Source organism: Podarcis erhardii, assembly GCF_964252035.2.
Source record: "Podarcis erhardii genome assembly, chromosome: Z".
Lineage (NCBI taxonomy): Eukaryota > Metazoa > Chordata > Lepidosauria > Squamata > Lacertidae > Podarcis > Podarcis erhardii.
In genome coordinates, this window is record NC_138504.1 from 8441215 (window position 1) to 8462414 (window position 21200).

Genomic DNA, 21200 nt, shown 5'->3' on the forward strand with positions numbered 1-21200 from the left:
GTGAGAGGTGAGAGCTTGACACGTTCTCTCATTTTGAAAAGATATCCAGCCATATTCTGCAAATAAAAAGAAAATTGTTTTGATACTATGCTATACTATACTACCCTGAAAAGTTTAAAGCAGAAGTTTAAAACTTTTCATGTTGGTGACACACTTTTTAGTAATTCAGTTTTACTAGCAAACCAGAAGTTAAACTAACCCCTTATAAGAGCATTCAAGCAACACACCTACACATTGCACCCAACACACTAACGTGTTGTGACACAGTTTGTCCTTGAATCTTCCCATCACACTTTTCATCCCGTTCCACACCAGGGTGGTGCACTACACCCTTTGAGAACCACTGGTTTAGAGTAAATGTATGTTTGGGGGGCAGGGGACTTGATAAAATTATTCATGATGTGGAGGAAGTGAATAGAAAGAGGTCTTTCTCCCTTTCGTATGTTACTAGATCCCCTAGTCATCCAATGAAGCTGAATGCTCAGAGCTTCAGAGCAGGCAGAAGGAAAGACTTCAAATGTCAGGTTCTACAACTGCTAGAAACTTGCTTTAAAAAAAAATAAAAGATGGGAATTTAGGAATTATGGTCCATCAAGCAGGGGAAATGACTGATGGTGACGGTGACCAACTTTAAAATGGAAATTGACAAATTCATGGAGAGTTAGTCTATCAATGGCTACTAGTCATGGACCTTGTGTCTATGGTGGACTTGATAAGTCTTTGGTCCAATACAACAGGGCTCTCCTTTTCTAGGTGAGAGGTGAACTGTAGAAAAGACTGTAAAATGTCTATTCTGGGATTTGCCCGATGCTGATATATTTTAAGTGCCCAAAGAATCAAGGCCAGATTTGGCTCCAAATTAAATGGGCAATACCTCCATTAAAACCAGCAGAGGTTTTGCTGTTTTGCTGTGACAGTTGCTGAATTATGCCTTGAGAGTATGTAGGTACAGTTGCCAAATTATGCCTTGAGAGTATGTGGGTTTTCCTACATAAACAGCTGTGATTTATCAAAATGCCATTCACTTAACTCGCAGTCCTCCCTTTCCGCAACAACTACCTGTAAAGTGGAATCTATTGTGATTCGAACGACAATGCTTTATCATGTGTTCTATGTTATTTTTGCCCAGGGGTATCCTGTTGTGTGGGATATGACAGCATGCTTCAAACTGAAATTTGTTTGTTAGAAAGGAAGCAGGGGTTTTATATAAAAAAATGAGTATTTGCAGAGTCTGAAGGATCTCCATCCCCTCCCACCCCCTTTGCCTGAAACAGCTCTATTTCTGGTATCAGAGTCCAAACAGCTTCATGGTTTTTAAAAGGGGGGGTTGTAAATCCCCACAAATGTGATGTCAGCCATCACTACTATTTGTCTTCTGAGAATGCCAGCTTCAGAACTGTGTAAAGGAGAAGAAATCCAAGCAAAAGGCATGCCTTCAACCCTGTGATAGCAGTGAAATGAGTTTGCAAACCACCATCTCCCTGGTCTGTTTCACAGAATAATATGGGAGTGATAGTGTTGGTTGCATCCATCTCTGAAGCCTGTGTTGCAGCTTGGTCTTCCTGGCTTGACAAACAAGGAAGTGCTTGAGTTCAACTCTCAGGCGCTTGGCATGTTTGGTTCAAGCAGAATTTTGGCTGCAGAGCTTGTCCTCTTTGAGCGCCTTCCTCTTTAATAAAGGTGCCACTTGCCTGTGTGCCCTCCTCTTCAATATATGCAATACTGATATGGATGCATTTGAGTCACAAAATGCTGGCTCTTTGTCAAGAAAGAGATATAGGCAGGAACAAATCATCTGTAATTTTTATATGATGAAAATTCATCAGCATCAGTACAAATTTCTCCTAAGATACACATTTTGTATGCAGTTATAACTAATATACACATATTTATTGATTGATATAACAAGCTTAATAAACAAAAACAAAGTGGTGGTGCAAGAATAATATACAAACAGTTTACCCATAAATGGTGCATTTTTATATACACAATTCTGTGCAGACTCTTTAGAGAACTGCATCACAAATTTCAGAGACATGCAGGAATTCATAACTTCGTTGAGTTTTGGCTTGTATATTGGTTTGAGAAGTGTGGCTTGGTAATTTCTCACCAGTGTAGGAGGAAATCGCATGTTTTTAAAAAGTATTTTTGACCAATCTGAAACTGCCTGTCTGGATGCAACCTTGCTTAAAATTACTTGAGAGATTCATTGTGATTTCTTGCATTCTGCAATGGTTGGTAATGTTGGTGTTATGAGATTTTGTGTTTGTAAAGACATGATTGACTGGTTTTTGTTTTTGTGGTTGAAGCAGTCTGAAAACCAAGACACGCTTGGTGAAAACAAGAAACAGCGTCTGGAGGAGGCTGCTGCAATGTGTTCGCTTCCACCCTGCATCTCCCCAATACCCAACCACAGAGTACCAAGTACTAAAGAGTAAGTTATTCTTAATATTAAGATGGTCCTTTACAGCATGGGTGTTCAGATCCAGTTGTCATAGGGAAGCCTCTCCTTACCATTTATCAATAGGGCTAGCTTTACCATTAGGCTGAATTAAGTTGCTGTCTCAGTCAGCTGGCTTTGTGTGTCATGAAATGGCCAAAAATAATAATAGAGGTGCTTGTGTGATTGTCTGTCTCATGGCCAGCCTTGGGTACCTTTGCACTATGATTGTGTGTGTGTGTGTGTGTGTGGTGGGTGGGTGTGGTGGATTGCTGTTCATCCTCAGCTGCAGGAAGTGTTGGGCCAGCTCTAAATATTCCTGTTATGCAAAAGAATCTTATAACATCATCTCTTTATGGCCGCAGTGGACTTTTCTGTCTTACACTAATGGAATGCAATTTGCATACTTTTATAGGTGACAAGTATTTCTTGAACTACCTGTCTTTCTAACCAGAATGCTAAGGAGAGGATTGTGGGAATTCCTTAAACTATTTGAAACTGTTCATGTTAATTGGGTTAATCTTTTTGGACTTGGTCCCATCAGCCCCAGCTAGCATGGCTAATGGTCAGGGACGCTGGGAGTTATCGTCCAAAACATCTAGACGTCCAGAGGTTCCCAATCCCTGAGTCCGCAACAGTTTTGCAAATATTCTAAATAGTGTATATACAATATGGGTGCAACATTTCAGTCGCGTTGTTCATGTTCCCTGTTTGTAGTGGGCACAAGGAAGAACACCCTTATAATTTGTTAAGTAAGAGAATGAATACCTTTTTGAACCTTCAACTGATGTCCCAGTTAAAAGTGGCTCAAAACCAATATAGCTCATTACCAGTCATGTTGACCCTTCTTTCCCATATCTCTCTTCGTTGAGGCAATTCTTAATACTATACATAACTATTACTACAAGCATCATGTGGGAGGGATCAATATCCCCCACCTCGTGTGCCCAGCTTTATCCTTTTATTAATTTTAAAGCCCTTACTTTGGACTTACTATAGCAAATATATTTACGTTATTAAATAATCCCACAATTAACAGGTAAATCATCTCCTTTAAACCCACTGTGAACCAAATCAACCAGTTCCCAAACTCGCTTATGTCTATGTAATTACTATTTCCACTTAATGCCAAGAGTGCAGAGTTACAATATTTAAATCCCCCATTTCTCAAGTCTGAAAAAGACACTGATGTTAGTGTTAGATGCATTTTAAAATGATACAAATTTTCTCCGTGGCATTTCTTCAAACACATAAGTTTATCTTTCTCTAACACTTACATTATTTTTTATGAATCTTTTATTTCCTGCCTCCAAGCCTTAGGGATCTCCCCCCAACCTGATGTTTCTTAATTTGAGCTTGTTTTCTAGGTCATTAATTTGATTCCTTAGAGCTCTGAAACCATTGGTATCTTCTGTTAAAATATAATTGTGCTCATCAATAGTTATTTCCCCTATGCTAGCTTTCCATTCCCCTGATCCCAGATGCTCCTAGTTGCCAAGCAAAATTTTTCAACTTTCTTAACTCATATATTTAACTAAGACCATAATCACATTGCAGTTTATTATTAATCTCCTCCAAGTTAATATTTAACCCAATCCACTTCGATAACTTAGTTCCAGAGGAGCACACAAATACAAAAGTTTAAAGCAAGGAATCGAGAATATCCACCAAAAAGAATATATGTGATATCCGGCAGCAAAGTGACTTTGCTAAGGTTATTATAATGGGCTACACTGACTATTCCCCCACTTTTATTTTCGAACAAATAATAGCCATTTCAGAGTAGGTTGAGCTATTTCTCCAATATATATAATTGTGAAAATAACCACTCTTTTCACTGGTTGCTGCAGCTTCAGTACAATTGTTGGGGAGGAGGGTTCACAATTACTTTTCCCTTCATAGACAAGTCAGTTGGGTGTCCTCAGCCAATTGGGAGGATGTAGTGAATGTGCTCCCATCACAGTGCTATACGATGGTGTCATTGTGGGCAAATACAATCAATTCAAATTGAGAGCAGGAATGCAGAGTAAATTAATAGGTGGACACTTCTAAAGCAATTGCTGGACATTGTCAGCAACGTGAAGTGCTTATTCTCCATGCTCATGGACTTCACCAATATTCATCTTCAGGTTCTTCTCTTTTTTTACTGTTATTTCTTAGTCTCAGAACCACAGTTTCTAGCTCTCTGCACAGCCCTACACTTTGCAAGGATTCAATTCCTAACTGGGTTAATGTTATCCCTGGGCAAACCAAATCAGACTTATTTACTCATCTTTTACTCCCATGCTAAGGAACCAATCCAATGTAGTTATCTCTTCTTTTTAATTACTGTTGCAGTTTCTTTATTAATAATACTTATATGCCAAGAATATGTGAAATCCCTAAACGCTCTATATAAAACACAATGAGATCATTATAAAAGAAAGTTTGTGTGTGCACACACACATTTTATAACCCAAAATGCAAAGAAACATAGCAGAGACTCCACCAATAAAATATGAATTAATAATTATTCATAGATGTCTCCCATCAGGGGCAGACTTTGGTCTTTCAAATTCCAGCAGCACCCTGTGCCAGGTCCAGATTTGGTGTCCTCCCTGCCTCTCACCTTCCATTCTGCTCAGTTCAATTCATCAGACACCCTGTGGCGCCCCCTAGACTTGGTCCCCAGTACAGCAGAACGAGTCGTACTGCCCTAAATGCACCCTCTGCTCCCATGCTGCTCAAGTGATATTTGAATAGTAGAATCACAGAGAGTGGAAAAAACTAAAGGCTGCTCATGTCCAAGCTAGATAGCTCAGCAGGTGCAACAGGCTTGAGAGTCTTGATCTCCTTGTCATGTTCGAGCCCCACACTGGGCAAGACACTCCTGCAGTGCAGAAGGGTTGGACTAGATGACAGTGATAGTCCCTTCCAACTCCATGATTCTTTGATTCTGAACTTACCATCCCCAGAGAGATAAAATGCTAATGGGGCACAGGAGCTTCCTACACTTTGTGATTCCATTATTCAGATGGTACTGCAGTGGCTTGGGATCCACCCAAAGGACTGTGGGACAACATGAGAATTAGGGCTTAGGAGTTTCTCACACAAATTAGAAACCCTTCCCTCATCTACAGACATACTTGGAAAGGTTAAATTAAATCTATTCTTTGCCACACATTCAACCCCCTCTTACAAAGGTCTGGTTAAAGCAAGTTGAACATGGGAAGTTACATTTCACCCAGTCAGACTCTTGATCCATCCAGGTCAGCATTTTTACACCAACCAGATGCTGCTCTCCATGTTTTCATGCAGTGACCTTTCCCTGGAGATGGCAGGGGTTGAGACTGCAATCTTCTGCATGCAGAGGATGGGCTCTACCACCAAGCTGTTGCCCCTGCCATAGCAAATTATTTTGCACTCAGTTCTCTTGAATATGTATTCTTAGCTAAGAATCGGATAGATGGATAGATAAAACATGTGAGGAAGAAGGGCAATTAAATGCCCATTTTGATGAAACTGGTTTTTAATTTGCTAATGGCCACAATTAGGGAATAACTGGAATGGATGCTACTATCGCGAAAGCTCGGGAAGCATACTGCCAGCTGAGGCCATTGAATTTCCCCCAATCGAGAAATCAAGCTGCTTTGCTTTCCTTGTTCCTCTTTGATTTGTTGCTTTGAGGTATTGTAAATCTATAACTGCCTGACACTGACTTAAATTGACTAAGAGGGAGACATAAATTCTTGTTGACTTAATTTGCTATTGAAAATTTGAGTCAATAATCATGAAAAGTAAATGGCTGTAGAATGCAATATGAGTTGTCAAAGGAAAAATTAAAATTCAAGTAATCTTCATTGACTGGACTAGGGCAGTAACTAAAATAATAATAATAATAATATAATAAAATCCATGGTCAAATTAACATGTTAAGAAATCAGCTGGGTATATTTGCCTCTCCTTTTTTTTTAACAGCTAAGGTTTAAATGTCAGTCTTTTTCCCCCCTAGGGGTGGTGGGAAAACATTTCCAAGGCATTAGACCATTTATTCATTTACTGAAACAATTTTTATGCTGCTTAACCACAATAGCCTCTAAGAAGCTTAAAAGGTAAAGGTACCCCTGCCCGTACGGGCCAGTCTTGACAGACTCTAGGGTTGTGCGCTCATCTCACTCTAGAGGCCGGGAGCCAGCGCTGTCCGCAGACACTTCCAGGTCACGTGGCCAGCGTGACAAGCTGCATCTGGCGAGCCAGCGCAGCACACGGAACGCCGTTTACCTTCCCTCTAGTAAGCGGTCCCTATTTATCTACTTGCACCCGAGGGTGCTTTCGAACTGCTAGGTTGGCAGGTGTGGGACCAAACGACAGGAGCGCACCCCACCACGGGGATTCGAACCGCCGACCATGCAATCGGCAAGTCCTAGGCGCTGAGGTTTTACCCACAGCACCACCCACGTCCCTTTTGTAAGAAGCTTACAAAAACACAATACCAAAAAACAACAGTTAAAACTATAAATTCAAACATCAGTTAAAATGCCCGTTAGAATGAAGAAGAAAAAAATGATTCAGTAAGTGCCAGGAGTTCAACAGAGAAGGGGACCTTTCTAACCTCAACTGGAATAAAGTTTCATAAAATTGGACCCACAATATTGAGCAAATTGTTCCTGTTAGGTACAAACTGTTTGTCTGAGCCATGGAGAATTGCGAACAGTGATTCCCCCCTCCCAAAATAGGCAGGGAGATAAGGGTTAAGACAGCCCCTGAGGTAACCTGGACTCAAGTTGTTAAGGGCTTTGTAAATTAATAGAAGAATCTTAAACCTGGGCTGGTAGTGGATTTCCAGCACTGGACTAATGTGCTGGCAATAATCTGTCCCCCATCAGCAGTCTACCTGCAGTGTTTTGCACCAACTGGAGCTTTTGAAGAGCAATTACTATATTAGCCATTTTGGATGGACCCAAGTTACAGGACATACTTTTGGAGTGCCTCAGCTATGTAGAGCAAGCACTTACACACAGCACTATCACCTGACATTCGCAGGGAAGGTACACATGTGCCTTCTGAATGCAGCTGCTGATGCTGCTGCAGTAGCAGCAGCAGCAGCTTCAGGAAACTCTTGGAAACCCAGGGCCCAGAACTTGACCAGCAGGAGCTCCTGTTGACTCAACAGGAGGCACAAAAGAATCTGGCTGGAATTTGCCGGTGTCAACGCATCCCAGGTTATAACAACAGGTCCTTCTTTCTCGCTTGGCAGCACCAGCTCAGCGAAAAAGGCAACAAAGAAAAGGGAAGAGAAGCTGTTTCCACCCCCGTTGTCTCCTCTGCTCAATGAGACGGCAGCCCGGCGGAGCAGCAGCAGTGGCAGCTCCTTTGGCCAAGAGAACAACCTCTCAAATCCCTTGCAGGCCAGCACCTCCTCCAAACACCGGAAAAATGAGAACAAATCCGCTTCTAGCACAAAGGGGAGCTGTGTAAGTCACTCAGGGACACTTGAGAACAGGGATTCCCTTCTACCAGAGCAAACTGTTGCTCCGCCATGCCCTGTCCCCAGAGTAGCCAATGTGGCGTTCTCCCGATGTTGATGGATTCCAGCTCCCATAATCCCTCACTGTGGGCCATGATGGCTGTGTGGCTGATGGGAGTTGGGGGGATGTCCAAATAGGATCTATACTGTTTGCTACAGGATGGCCAAACAGAGCCAATGATGGGCTGAAAGTGTTCCAGGGAAAACTTGGGGGCAAATTTGGGGGGACTTTTTGGCAAAGGGGTGCAAGGGGGGAAGTGCAGAATTGACTTCCCTTTATTACTATGCCTGTTTTGCAACAGTGATCATTCCAAGGTGGGAGGGGAAAATATTGACCTCCACCAGCTGCTACCATTTTCCCACTGACTCCCCTCCCCATTAGAGCAGCACTATATCATGATGTGATGTTGTTCGGGGAGAGGGGCAGTGGGGAGAAGTGTTAACCGCCATTTGGCATCCACAAGGGGGGAAAGGGTCACCACCAGTAAGTTCACCCTTGCTCAGTTTTGCAAAAATGGAAAGGAAAAAAAAACCTGGGTCAGCATTTATATATGGAAAATTGCAAGGGGGAGATTGTCCTTCTCCCCAGGAAGCAAAATGCCTTGGGCTGGGCATGCTTTTTCGTAATGTCCTATAGCAATTTAATAGAATTACGTCATTATTTTAATGGATGTTGATTTAAATGTGTAGGGGAGGAAGTTTGTGAATTATTTTTCAGCGGCCGTCCCACTGCTTATCCCCAGTTCCAGCCCTAATCATCGGATCCTGTGAGTCTTTCACTTGCCATTCATCTTCTTTCCACTTTATTTTAATAAGCAAGCGATGCTACAAGGCGTCCATGCTGACATTACACCTTCCTAGAAGTGGGTGTTAATGATACCGTGCGTGTGAGCAATATGTAGCTGCTTGTTCTTAATTAATCTATTGAGCTTGACTTGTGACATAAGGGCTGCGAGATGCAAAATATGTGCCTTGGTTTTAATTTTGAGACACACAAACTTGCTTAACATGACATCTAGAGATATTATTAGCACGAAAACCAAAGCCGCTAATTAAAAATCGCTTTCTGCAGGAGGAAGATTCCCACAGCAGGTCCTCAAATGCTCTGCCCGACACCAGCCACCCAGAGAGTAGCATCTGGCCTGCCACTCCTGCCTTCACCAATGGGAATCGTGATCCAAGGAGACCTAAAATAACATTTGATGATACGTAAGTAGTTAGAGCAAACCTACGCAGCCATTTCTTGTCCATGCTTTAAATTGGCAGAGCCCTGCAATTGCCTAGATTTGAGGCACAGACTCTAAGAAAATGTGGGAGATGCCTGTAACTGCAGCAGCATCTGACTTGGTACCCTCTGGATTTGTTGCTGGACTCCAGCTCTTAGGAATATAGGAATCTGCCTTATACTGAACCAGACTCTGATTGGCAGCAGCTCTGCAGGGTTTCAGACAGGGAGCCTGTCCCAGCCATACCTGGAGACGCCAGGGATTGAACTTGGGACCTCCTACATGCAAGGTATGGTCCTTCCCAAATCTAAGCATCCCTGAATCCATTGGCTATGCTGGCTGGTGCTAATGGGATTTGTAGTCCAACAACATCCAGAGGGCACCACCTTGATTTTCCTTGCTGCACTTTATAAATTAAGAAATATTTTCATGCATGGGGAATTCTTGCTGCACATGTTGCAATAATTCAGTTCCAGTTCTTGAGATGTTCAGTATTTCCAAAGAGTTGATATACAGGGAGTAGCTGGGTAATATTGATGGAAGCAAAAGGTTAAAGATCTCCTATGTTTGAGCATAAGAACCTGACATAATTAGAACCTTGGTGGATTAGGATGGCAATCCTATGTGTGCACTTAACTGAAAGTAAGCCCCACTGAATTCGTTAGGACTTGGTGCCCCAGCCAGCATGGCTAATGGCAAGGAAGATGGTGAGTTGTAGTTATGCAAAATCTGCAGGGTCAAGACTTTCTCATACCTGATCAAACCCCTCCATGTGGTCCATGGCCTCAATCTTCCCCTGATCACCATAATGACTATTTAAACTACAAAAACTAGGCACGCTCAGAGTATTCCTGCAACTAGCATCATGACTAGTTTTGCCCTTAAAGCTATGTCTCATCTTCTCTCCCTGTGCCTCTTTTAACTGGAGATTCCAGGGATTGAACATATACCCTTTTGCATTACCACTATTGCCACTATCCTCATTTAGGTATTTGTGTGGAATTTTAGCTTGACCATCATGTTAGAACTATATACATCTTCTCTTTTTCCTGTTGCATAATTTTACATTTTAGCTTTTCTAATGGAACCTTGTTACGGTTAATCACTTTGAATTGTTTCTCTTTTCCTTCTGTTCAGCAAAGTTTAATAGGCCCCTTTGGGCTCCTGGTTTCCACAGTTAGCCATTTTGCAGCCAGCTCATCAATCACTTCTTTGCATCCAGCAGCTTAGCACTGATAAGACTGAAAGAAGCAAAAATAAATGGGCGCTTCTCCTCCTGGAAACCAGTCAGCGCTTTTTATCAGATATTTGACATACAAGAGCATTCTACAAACATAAGGCTTAGCCATGGCTTCCACTTAACTGCAGTGAAGCCTTGTATCTAAATACCTAAACAGTGGTTAATAATTGGCTGCAAGCCAGGAAGAGAGCTTATTTGTGGAGGCATGAGTTTTTAAATATTATTTGTTTTAACCACGTTTAAGCATTACATCTGCACTGAACAAGCCATGGTTGCAATAATTCCCTCATTCCTCAAGGCTCTCTGGCATCTCTAGGTCTCATCAGTGTCTCCCTCCAGGGGGCTGGGCCTAGATCATGACAGTAAACCATTGTTTGTCTATATGTTTTGGATCTTAATCAAGGGAGATTCAGTATCAGATAGTGGGCACACTGTCAGGCAAGAAGAACAAAGGGGGACCCAGCTCAGCCAGAAAGCTCAAGTGCCCTTGGGCCAGTCACACTCTCAGCCTAGTCTGCTTCCTGATAAGGTGGCAAGGATAAAACAGGACTGGAAAGCCATGTATGAGGGCAATAGTTTCTTGGAATAATTAAAAAAAACTGATCAAGGCAACAAGTCCTATCAGTATTAAGCTTCAGACATCAGCTAAAAACCGCTTAAGCTTTCCCTAGAGCATAATACAGCCATGTGTATCGATGAACAATTTGTTTCCTTTCCTTTTTCTTTTTATGCCACACTAGCTCCCAGTCTGTTTGTTTCCAGGCACAATTCAAAGTGCTGGTTATGACCTACAAAGCCCTATAAAGGTCCAAGCTCTTTGAAAAACCATATTCCCTCATAGAAACTTGTCTGGGTTTTGAGAACTTTGAGGGAGGCCCTTCTCTTAGTCCTGCCACTCTCGCAGGCATACTTGGTGGAGATGCAGGAGAGGGCCTTCTCGGTGGCTGCTCCCAGACTCTGGAACTCCCTCCCTAGAGAAACTGGACTGGCTCCCTCCTTGCTGTCCTCCTGCCAGCGGGTGAAGACTTTCTCATTCCAACAGGCTTTGGGAAACTGGCTGCTTTTCATGAAAGCCCTGGTGCAGTGTTGCTGTTGTTGTTTTTTATAACGAGCTGCCTGTTGTTTTTTTAAATATTTTTTTTTTATCTATAGTTTTAATTCTGTTAATGTTTAATTGTTTTATTTATTTTCTCTATGTTTTTAGCTGCTCTTATTTTGTCCGTAAGCTGTCTGGGGTCCCTGTCAAAGAAAAAGGCAGGGAATAAACACGTAAGGATATTTGTGAGGATTTTGTTTTTCACCACATAAAACATATGTGATCAAGCTCACTGCGATTCTGTATGATAAACCAAACAAGTGTTAACCAGGTGTAAAAACCAAGTCTAAACCAGGCCAATGAAACAGGAGCAGCTAACACAGAGGGATGTCACCAAGAAGCCAGCCTGCCAACACCTTTATCACCATCACTACCTGGACAGTGTGGGGAAGGGGCATCAGCAAGCTTGGAGCCAGACCAGGGCACCAATATTGCCCATCTGACACTCCTCCCAGTGTGCCCACATGGTCCCAACCTCGCCAGCACCCTGCTGTGCCCATTCTCTAAACAGATAGTGACACTGGAGCCTCATTTCCTACTGCTGCTGCTGCTTACTCTTGTTCTCCTTGTTTTCTCAGGCTTCGCAATGCAGATCACTACATGCAAGAGGCCAAGAAGCTGAAGCACAAAGCAGATGCCCTGGTAGGTCTTCACATTCTACTCCCCACCCCCCACACACCTTGTAAGGCAGTTTGCTCAGAACTGCAAAGGTATCATGATAAGCCAGAGGGCTGCTTCAGATTTGCATGGTGTATTAAAGTGTGCAATTAATTACTCTAATTATTGGCGCAGAGCACCATTAATTAGCAGAATCTGCACATCATCTGCAGTAACACAGGGTGTTCCCAGATAATGTCTTCTGGCCAAGTGGCAGCAGTCAGGCCGTTCAAAGTTGGATTTACCAATCAATTGCAGGGCGGCCATTTAGGCGGTGCCCACCCCCCATGGAAAATGCATCTCTCTCCAAAGCTAGAGCACTAACAAGGACACAGATTCGTCCTCATTAAATAAGCTAATGTATGCATATAGATGCAGATTTGGAAATAATTACTATAATTTAAATAAGACAGTATATCTAACCATAGTGAGGAAAACTATGACCAAGGGACCAGACCCTCCTATCCAGAACCGATACCAAGTGGGATAACAATATTCACTTGGAAAGCTTGTTGAAAGAGCTGGAAATATTGGAAGGCTTGTTGGAAGGTAGAAGGTTGCACCCCATTGTTCCATCTGTCCTGTTACTGAGCCCTGTACAGTGGATGAGATGTGGGCATGACTTAACATCAGTCCCTCTTCCCAGGGAACTCTGCAAGGGGAATGGGGTTCTGCTAGCAGGCCTCTGCACCTACAGTTCCAGGATTATTTGGGGGAACCTAGGATTACTGTTGAGTGGTATAAAAGTACTTTAAGAGGACAGAGCAGATGTAACCTGTTTGTGCAGCATTTATTCTGTCTGGTAGTAACTATCCAGGGTCTGGGCCTCTGCTGCCTTTGTAGCTTGTGAAGGAGGTGCCTCGGATGGAAACAGGGTTCCTCTGCATGCAAAGAAGGCACTCTCTCACTTGGCTGCATTGCCTCCCTTGATCCGCTCCTGGCGTAATTCAGAATTTGGACTGTGCCCTATGCTCGTCACTGAACTCATATTCATACTTCTTGAAGGGCTTGTTCCACGATGGGGACCCGAGCTGATTTGCTGATGCCGGACTGTGGCGAGCATGCTCATAAACATAGCTATCCATTGATGAATATTTCCAAAAGCACCTTACCGTGGCCAGTTGACCTTTAAAGGAGCTCGAACATTTGTTTACCCCTTGGAGCCCACTAGCAAACAGTTGGAGGCAATGGCTCATGGCCGCTTCTGCACACCATGCCAGTTTGTTCACCCCACCCTACCCAACCCTGTGCTCCACTCCCTACTGCCCAATTTGCTCAGCATGTTGATGAGCCTTTCATCTTGCTACCTTTATCTGCATCTGGCAGAATTCAGTCTGTTTCTCATGCAGCACTAATGCAAAAAGGCACCATGCATCATGCTGCTGCCTGAAGGAAGCTCTTTCCCATCACATGGTGTTGCTGAATATCCCCTATGCGCTGACTGGAATGCAGAGACAAGCACCATTTAACAACTTGACAGCAGCCTCACATGACCATCACAGACCTCTCACGTATCCATCATGGCGAAGGAACAACCTGTATTTGACCCTATTTTTTTACCCCATCCCTGAGCCTCCTGTTATTCTTGCCAGGGCCCTCATCACATGCCCCCCTTTTATTTTCCTGGATTTGCCTGCAGTTTGTTATCTCCATGTCCAATCAAGTCACTTCAAGTAGCTGTCACCTTTCTGAAAAACTAGGTGTGTGACATTAGAGTCATCTTTGCATTTAGCGTTGGGAGGGTTGTATTTTTTTATATAAAAATCAGTGCAAATTGCATCAGTTTTGGGTGGTTGATAAATAATGGGAACAGAACATGCACAGAGAGGAAATTTAATAATAATAATAATAATAATAATAATAATAATAATAATAATTTATTTATACCCCTCCCCGGCCAGAGCCAGGCTCAGGGCAGCTAACACCAATGAAATTACAGTAAAAACATAATAGGGGTAAAAAAACAATTTAAAATACAGGTTAAAATGCAATTTAAAATGCAGCCTCATTTTAAAAGTAGCCCATAGATTGAAACCATAAGGAGAGGAAAACATAAGGGTCAGACTGAGTCCAAACCAAAAGCCTGGTGGAACAGCTCTGTCTTGCAGGCCCTGCAGAAAGATGTCAAGTCCCGCAGGTCCCTGGTCTCTTGTGACAGAGCGCTCCACCAAGTCGGGGCCAGTTGATCTTCATTATTATTCTTCATTGGCACCAGTGAGGGATTTCCACCCAATGTGAGAGGAGAGGATTACAAGAAGAGGGGTCTTCAGAAGAGGGGTTCCCCTCAGGGCTTTACTGATCCTAATGTAGAAGGAGGCGGGTGCACAGGTGAGGCTCAAAATCAACAAACCGCCCTTCAAATAAACATTAAATCTTTCTTGGTGGTTAAGTCATGATTGTTCATGTGCATATCCACATCAGCTGCACACAGAAGCTGTCTTCAGGCATTCAAAAGTGGCGCAAATGTCAGAGAGAAGGGAGTGCATGCATGCTAGCTTCACACACTGTTGCTATTCCAGTTACCCTTCAAGGGTTTTACTCAAAGGGAGCCTCTGCTACACAAAGAAGCTCCCCATGCATTCTAGAACCCTGAAAGATCAGTATGGCTGTCTCCCTCATTCACCTTCAGCAGGCATTTTAAAAATAAGAAAGGTCCTCTTCACTGAAACATTTGATGGCCAAAAGATACTGTTTTTCAGGAGCTCATCCTATGGCTGTCTTCCATTTCATAGCAGTTTCCAAACATGCTGCCACCAACTTGAAAGAGATTAATGATTTCTATAGTACAACCTCATTATGGGTGTTCCTTGGGTGTCTCGTGTACTTACCTGGCTTTGCTTCACATTGGTTTGTGACTTGACTGTTGCTTCAGCAGCGGGAATAAAAACCTATGCATAGATAGGTATAATACCATTCGTGGCAACCTTAAAATTATCAGCTATAAAGATACGTGACTTTTAATTTTTTCTCAGATGTTTTAAATATGGGGGTTTGGGGGGGAGGTTAAAAATGATACGGCTTGCTGTTTGCTTCCTATTTGGGAGGAGGAGTTAAAGAATAGAGGAGGCTTTCCCACTGCAACCAGTCTCCCTCCAACTGGTAGAGGACAATGTGGAAGAGGATGACAGAGCTATCGTGCTCATTTTGGCCACTTACGAATGCATGGATAAGGCTGAAAAGTGTACAGTTGATGCAGATATACCTGTGAATGAAGACTTTGATCCTTCATTTGAAGTTCATGGCTTTAGAACCATTCATTTAAGTCACTTACAGATGCTGAAATATAGGGCTGTGGCTCTTCCTTGCTGGAGTGGGACTATAAAGACTACAAGAGCTCACCATCTCTGGTTTTGACAAAAATGTATGAACCATTGGGCTCGTGTATGCCTATCCCGAAGTCAAACCTGTGGCATTATCTTGAATGTGCTTCTTCTTCCCCCTTTTCAGGTGGAAAAGTTTGGCAAAGCGGTGAATTATGCTGACGCTGCCCTTTCCTTCATCGAGTGCGGCAATGCTATGGAGCGCGATCCATTAGAGGCGAAATCTCCATACACTATGTACTCCGAGACTGTGGAACTCATCAGGTTAATGGCTTTCCTGTGATCATTCTCATAATCTCATTTCACTCATAATTAGAACTTGCTACGGTTTTTAAAAGTATCATTTCGACCTCATTAATGATTAGTCCAAGGCATCTTCATCTCAGAAGTCATCATAATTAGTTCTTCTTGCCATTTTATTAATGTCACAGAAAATTTATAATTGATGGACACTGCTCTTATAAATTAGCCCCGTTAGAGGTTATAATGTGTGTGTTATATAATTTGCAATATTCATAAAATTAAAATTGAAATGTAGTGGGTGGAAGTAAAGCATAGTAATTTCACCATTTGGCAGTGACACTTGTCTTTTAAAAGGGATAGTTTTATCATTCCAGACATTAAAGGGAGCCCACTGGGATCTCTGTTATAAACCCTGTTTTCCAGAGGTTTGTAATTTGGCTGTTAAAAATTGTTCCAGAATGAAATTTGTCAGTTTGTTTCAGCTTTTCAGCCCCTGTTTTGCATGTATATGCACACATACACAAATTTTTTTTTGGACTTGCATAGATGTGTATTACTGGCTGAGAGAAGCATGCCAAAATTTTGTTAGCTTCAGTTTCCAGTGGTTGCTGTTTCATGGGAGTCAAACGGGTTTGGTAGGGGAGGGGGACATTCCTTCTTTACAAAAAGGCAATCAGTGATCAGAGTGAATAGGATGACGTCTAGAAATCACAGTACAAACAGAAGCATGGGTGAGCCCTTAGTCTGAATCCAACCAAGAGGGTCTTATCTTATGTGCATGCTAAATTTCAAAGACTATACACCTTCATTTCAAAAGGAGTTTGCAGGATCTTTCCCATGTAGTGGTTGTGATCAGCAGTCTTTGGCTTAATTCAACCTGACAGAGATAAAGATAGATCTATTGATCAGTTAACCCAGCTCTATTTATGGGCTGGTAAATATGAGATTTCCTTGAAGATCCTGGAGTTATTAATAGGTTCTGCCCCAGAGCAGTTTTCAATTCAATTTCCTTTGCTGCAACAACTTTCACTTAATATGGGAACACTTTTTAATAGCAGCTGAAACATGGCAGGTATTAAAACTGTTGCCATTTATTTATTTACTTGTTTTATGGGAAATATAGCTAGCCTGCTTTTCCATAATGCTTAAGGCAGCTCAGAGCGTAACTTTAAAATAGCTATGGATCTTTATCTATATAAAAATAAGCAACAGTAGCCATAAAGCTCCAGGTTGGCAAAGTTTGGCCAGATCCAAAGGCCTCAGAGGATAGATAAGGATGGAGAAGAATCTTCGTTCAGTCCGCTTTTTTATATGAACAGATCTGATTTGCACTTCCCACACCAATGTGTAGATTGGAATGCAGTTACCCTTTGGATTTCACACTTCTCCAGATTATGCGATCCAGCCTTCAGCTCTAAAGCCATATCAAAATGTGTAAAAGATAAAAGTGTGTAAAAGTTTAGAAATGTCTGCACTGAGACAAACTGCTATTTAAATATGCATATTGTAGTAAAATGTTTATTTAAGAATTTTCACATGGATTTTTAAAAAATGCATATTAATGCAAACATGGACTGATGGGTGAACAGTTTTGAAATTGACACAAACCTGAAATAGACTGAGCAATCCAACCCTACAAATTGGGCCTTATATAGGCACCAAAATCAAAGGAGGGAGGATCATAACCATTCTCTGGATTGAAATTATTTTATTTTACCTGTTGAATTTCAAGTAGATTCTGCATCAAGGACCTTGGACTGGTTTTGAACTACAGTGCTGATGTGGAGGCGAACTATGGTTTGCAGCCACTATATCTTGCCCTATAAGGGAATATCAGCCATGATTACCTTGAACCAGTAGAAGAGGAGGAGGCACATGAGCCCCTCACGTGGTTTGCAATAGTTTGCAATGGGCAAACCATGGTTTGACCATAGAATCAAAGAGTTGTAGAGTTGGAAAGGGACCACAAGGGTTGTGCAGTATAACCAACTCTACAATTCTTTGATTTTGTGAATCCCCTGCAATGCATGTGAAGGACTAAGGGAGCAGAGTTGCTTCCTGACAAGTTGCTGGCATCTGAATTGATTCCACTGAAATATATTGTGTTTGAGGTGATATCTGTGGAGCAGTGTGTGCAACAGCCATTCATCTGCACATGCAAGCCATTAAAAAGTCAGGTGTCAACCCAAATGTACAGGACCAAGCACTGTGCACGCAGCATATGAACCAACTTTCCCTAGCAGTTGTGGGATTTCCCCTTAGAAACGTATATTTATAACATGAAAGAATTCAATGTCAGGGAAGCATCAGTGAGGAAATAGTACATGCTTTGCATTATGAATGAGTATTTGTTTACATAGCAGAAATGTACCGGATTTGAAAAGAAGCTGTTATCTTTGGGGAAATAATATGCCTTGTAAATATTTCAGAATGTGTATTTGCGTGCAGCTCTGGTTTAAACAGAAAGGGGAGATCACAAAGGAGGTTTCAGGGCAGCAGAATGATCACATACTAAAACTCAACTAAGCCAGACCTATCCATTGGATGGGATGAACCTCACCCCTGTTCACAGCTTTCCCCCCTCGCTTCATGTTGCATTTCATTATCTGAGCTCCAATGCCAGGTGCTATCCTAGCTGTTGGAAGTGTTCAGAGAAACAGGTGTGGGGAGGTAATCTGTGGGCAGAGAGGCATCAAGCACCTTTTCTGATATGTAAACCTGCCCCTTTTCTCCATTGTGGGAGGGAGCCACAAAGGCTGTGTCCTACCTGCACTATTAAAGGCAGCGGCACTCTGAATGCCAGGTGGTGGGAATCACAAGTGGGGAGAGTACTGTTGTACTCTCAGGCTTCACATAGGCATCTAGCTTGCCACCATGTGAACAAGATGCTGGGCTAGATGGGCCATTGGCCTGATCCAGCAGCTTTCCTTATGTTGATATGATTGGTTCACATAACATATTAAAGCCACGGGTCTGTTGCCCTCACATACAATTTTACCCTGGAGAGAGAGAGCAGGGGGGATTTGTCAGAGCTGGAAGATACAGTGTAAGCAAGTGATGTCCCTTGTCTCTTCCTGCTGTCTTCCCTCCCAGAAGACCTTTGGGGGTTCTTTTTTTAATCCATTTTGCTAATTATAGCTATTCAAAGGCTCAGATGCACGCAGATGACATTGATTTGTGAGAATGAGCAACACATCACAGTGACTCAGGATGCCAGAAATATGGCTGCCAAGGCTGTTTAGACTAATTGTATCTTTAAATCCCTTCCTTTTTAAGCGTGCACATCCTCAAAGGATACGAAACCTTAATTTGTCCTGAGCCACCAAGTATGACAGAAGCTGTCGTAAAGCACAAGAAGGGGCAGGGGAGGAAGAAAATGAAGAAAGAAAGCGCTGAACTAAAAGGGTCCTTTATATATGAAGCACATAATGGTGATGACGACAGGGGCGGCAGTGATCCAGTGCGGTAAAAGCAGTGCATTTCTCCTGCACTCCATTACTCCCTTGTAAATGAGACCGCCCGGATACCTTAAAACCTCCTTACGCAACACTGAACTCTATTACTTACTCTAACACAAGTACCTGTGAAATTGTATTAAGGCTCAGAACAATGGTTTTTCTATGATGATTTGATTTTCAGAAGGCTTAAGTGTGCGGAATGTTGCGGGTGGTGAGGAACACTTTCATCAGGGAAGGAGGGGAGGGAGAGAAGGAAAGGAAAGGAAATTGCCCAACTTTATTATTCGCAAGCCAGGACAGGAAACGGTTGAGCAGCAAGGGGCCCCCTCCTGCAGTTTAGTGTCACAGGTGATGCACTCCACACAGTTGTTTTGTTTGAGAGTGCATTGCCCACATGCTAGTCTCCCTAAGTTTGAAAGCACTTGAGGAGCCTAGACCTGGAAAGATCTCTGCCTTTGAATTCCTAAGGGGATTAGAACACTCCAGGTCTAGGTGGACCAATGGCTTGACTCACTCATTTTTCTCGAAGCATCCTTGCTGACACTCAATATTTAATCCCTCTTCTCCTTTTTCTCCTCCCCCCTCTCCTCCCTTAAATCTCTCCCCACTAAAGGTATGCCTTGAGACTGAAGAACTTCACTTGCTCTACAGCCACAGATGGAGACAAGAAACTGGCAGTTCTATGGTGAGTTGTCTTCCTCAGCCCTGGTTTAGACAACTTAGATATAACAGCAGGGTAGATATTGTTGGGCAGTTGCCGAGAGTCCTCACCCAGTGGGAGAGCCCATGGTCCTTCTCCTTGTTTAGGAACGTGAACAAGGCATGTGAGCAGTGCCCAGGTTCAAAGAAAGGCAACCTCCACTCAACTTGCTCTCTCTCCCTCCCTGTGGCCATGGGGAGAGGGACCTGTGTCCCAAGGGTTGCATGTGGTCCTCAACTTGTTTCTCATGTGGCCTTTTACACAATTTCATTCTCTCTGTGTGTATGTGGTTTTTAAACAAATTCAAATACAATAACCATCACTTATCCAACAGTACATCTAATGGTGTTTGTTTTATCCATTGACAATAGACATACACTTACACATTCAACATTCAAACATATTACTTAACGTAACCTTTCCACTGAGAATATTGAGCTGTTGCTCCCACCCCCCCACCCCCGCCTTGAGTCAACAGCCCTTCATAGGGAAAAAGGTTCCCACTCTAAGGGAGGTTGAAGACTGGACCCAAAGGGAAAGAGGCAACAAAATGGTGGTGAAGTGACTAGAGTGCTGAGCTATGCTTGGGGAGAGACCTGGGTTCAAATCCTTACTCAGCCATGAAGCTCAGTAGTCCTGTAGTGCCCCCCACACACACACACACACTTCACAGGCTTGTTGTAAGGATAGTCACAAAAGGCCATGTGCACTGCCCCAAACTCCTTGTAGGAGAGAAAGGATAATATGTAGAGCAAACAATATGTAGAGCAAACGATCCAGCCAAACCCATGCACTTACGCAGCAATAAAACTGCTTACACATTTGCAAAGCTAAGCAGAGTCCGGTATGGCTTCACATTGGATGAGGGACTGTGTGTTGAGATTCCTGCATTGCAGGGAGTTGCACCAGATGACCCTGAGTCCCTTCCCACTCTACAATTCTATGGTTCTATTAATCCCCATTTATTGAAATGAGAATTACACATGCACTTAACAGCACAATTCTAACATGTCTATTCAAGAGTAAGTGCTGTTGAATTGAGTGGGACTTACTCTCAAGTTAATGGAATTAGGATTGTAGCCTCAGTCTCTCCCACTCGTATCAGTTGCACTTCAGACCGATGCACATGTATTTTTCTTGGTTTTACAGATTTGACGCTCATTAAAATTATTGTGAGATAATTGCAGCTTCACCATAGTAGGGCCAACTGACAGTCTGATGGGGAATGAGGACATATGATTCTGGGTCTGCTTAATTTGGACTGGATTGTGTTTAGTTTGCAATTTCATTAAACAGAAGAAATGTGTTTTTCCC

At 42.7% G+C, this 21200-nt stretch overlaps 1 protein-coding gene across 7 annotated transcripts in view; it reads left to right on the forward strand.

The window, feature by feature from the left end:
* The window catches only part of AFF2 (ALF transcription elongation factor 2), a 392916-nt gene that overhangs the window by 359701 nt on the left and 12015 nt on the right, over window positions 1–21200 (forward strand). For 4 of the 7 annotated variants that reach the window (XM_081847862.1, XM_081847864.1, XM_081847866.1 and 1 more), the window contains 7 exons: window positions 2310–2434; window positions 7677–7893; window positions 9019–9155; window positions 12087–12150; window positions 15613–15749; window positions 19005–19193; window positions 19800–19871. In XM_081847862.1, the coding sequence (XP_081703988.1) occupies window positions 2310–2434; window positions 7677–7893; window positions 9019–9155; window positions 12087–12150; window positions 15613–15749; window positions 19005–19193; window positions 19800–19871 (941 nt within the window). The remainder of the gene's footprint in view (window positions 1–2309; window positions 2435–7676; window positions 7894–9018; window positions 9156–12086; window positions 12151–15612; window positions 15750–19004; window positions 19194–19799; window positions 19872–21200) is intronic. The other 3 variants (XM_081847865.1, XM_081847868.1, XM_081847863.1) reach the window with 2 other exon arrangements.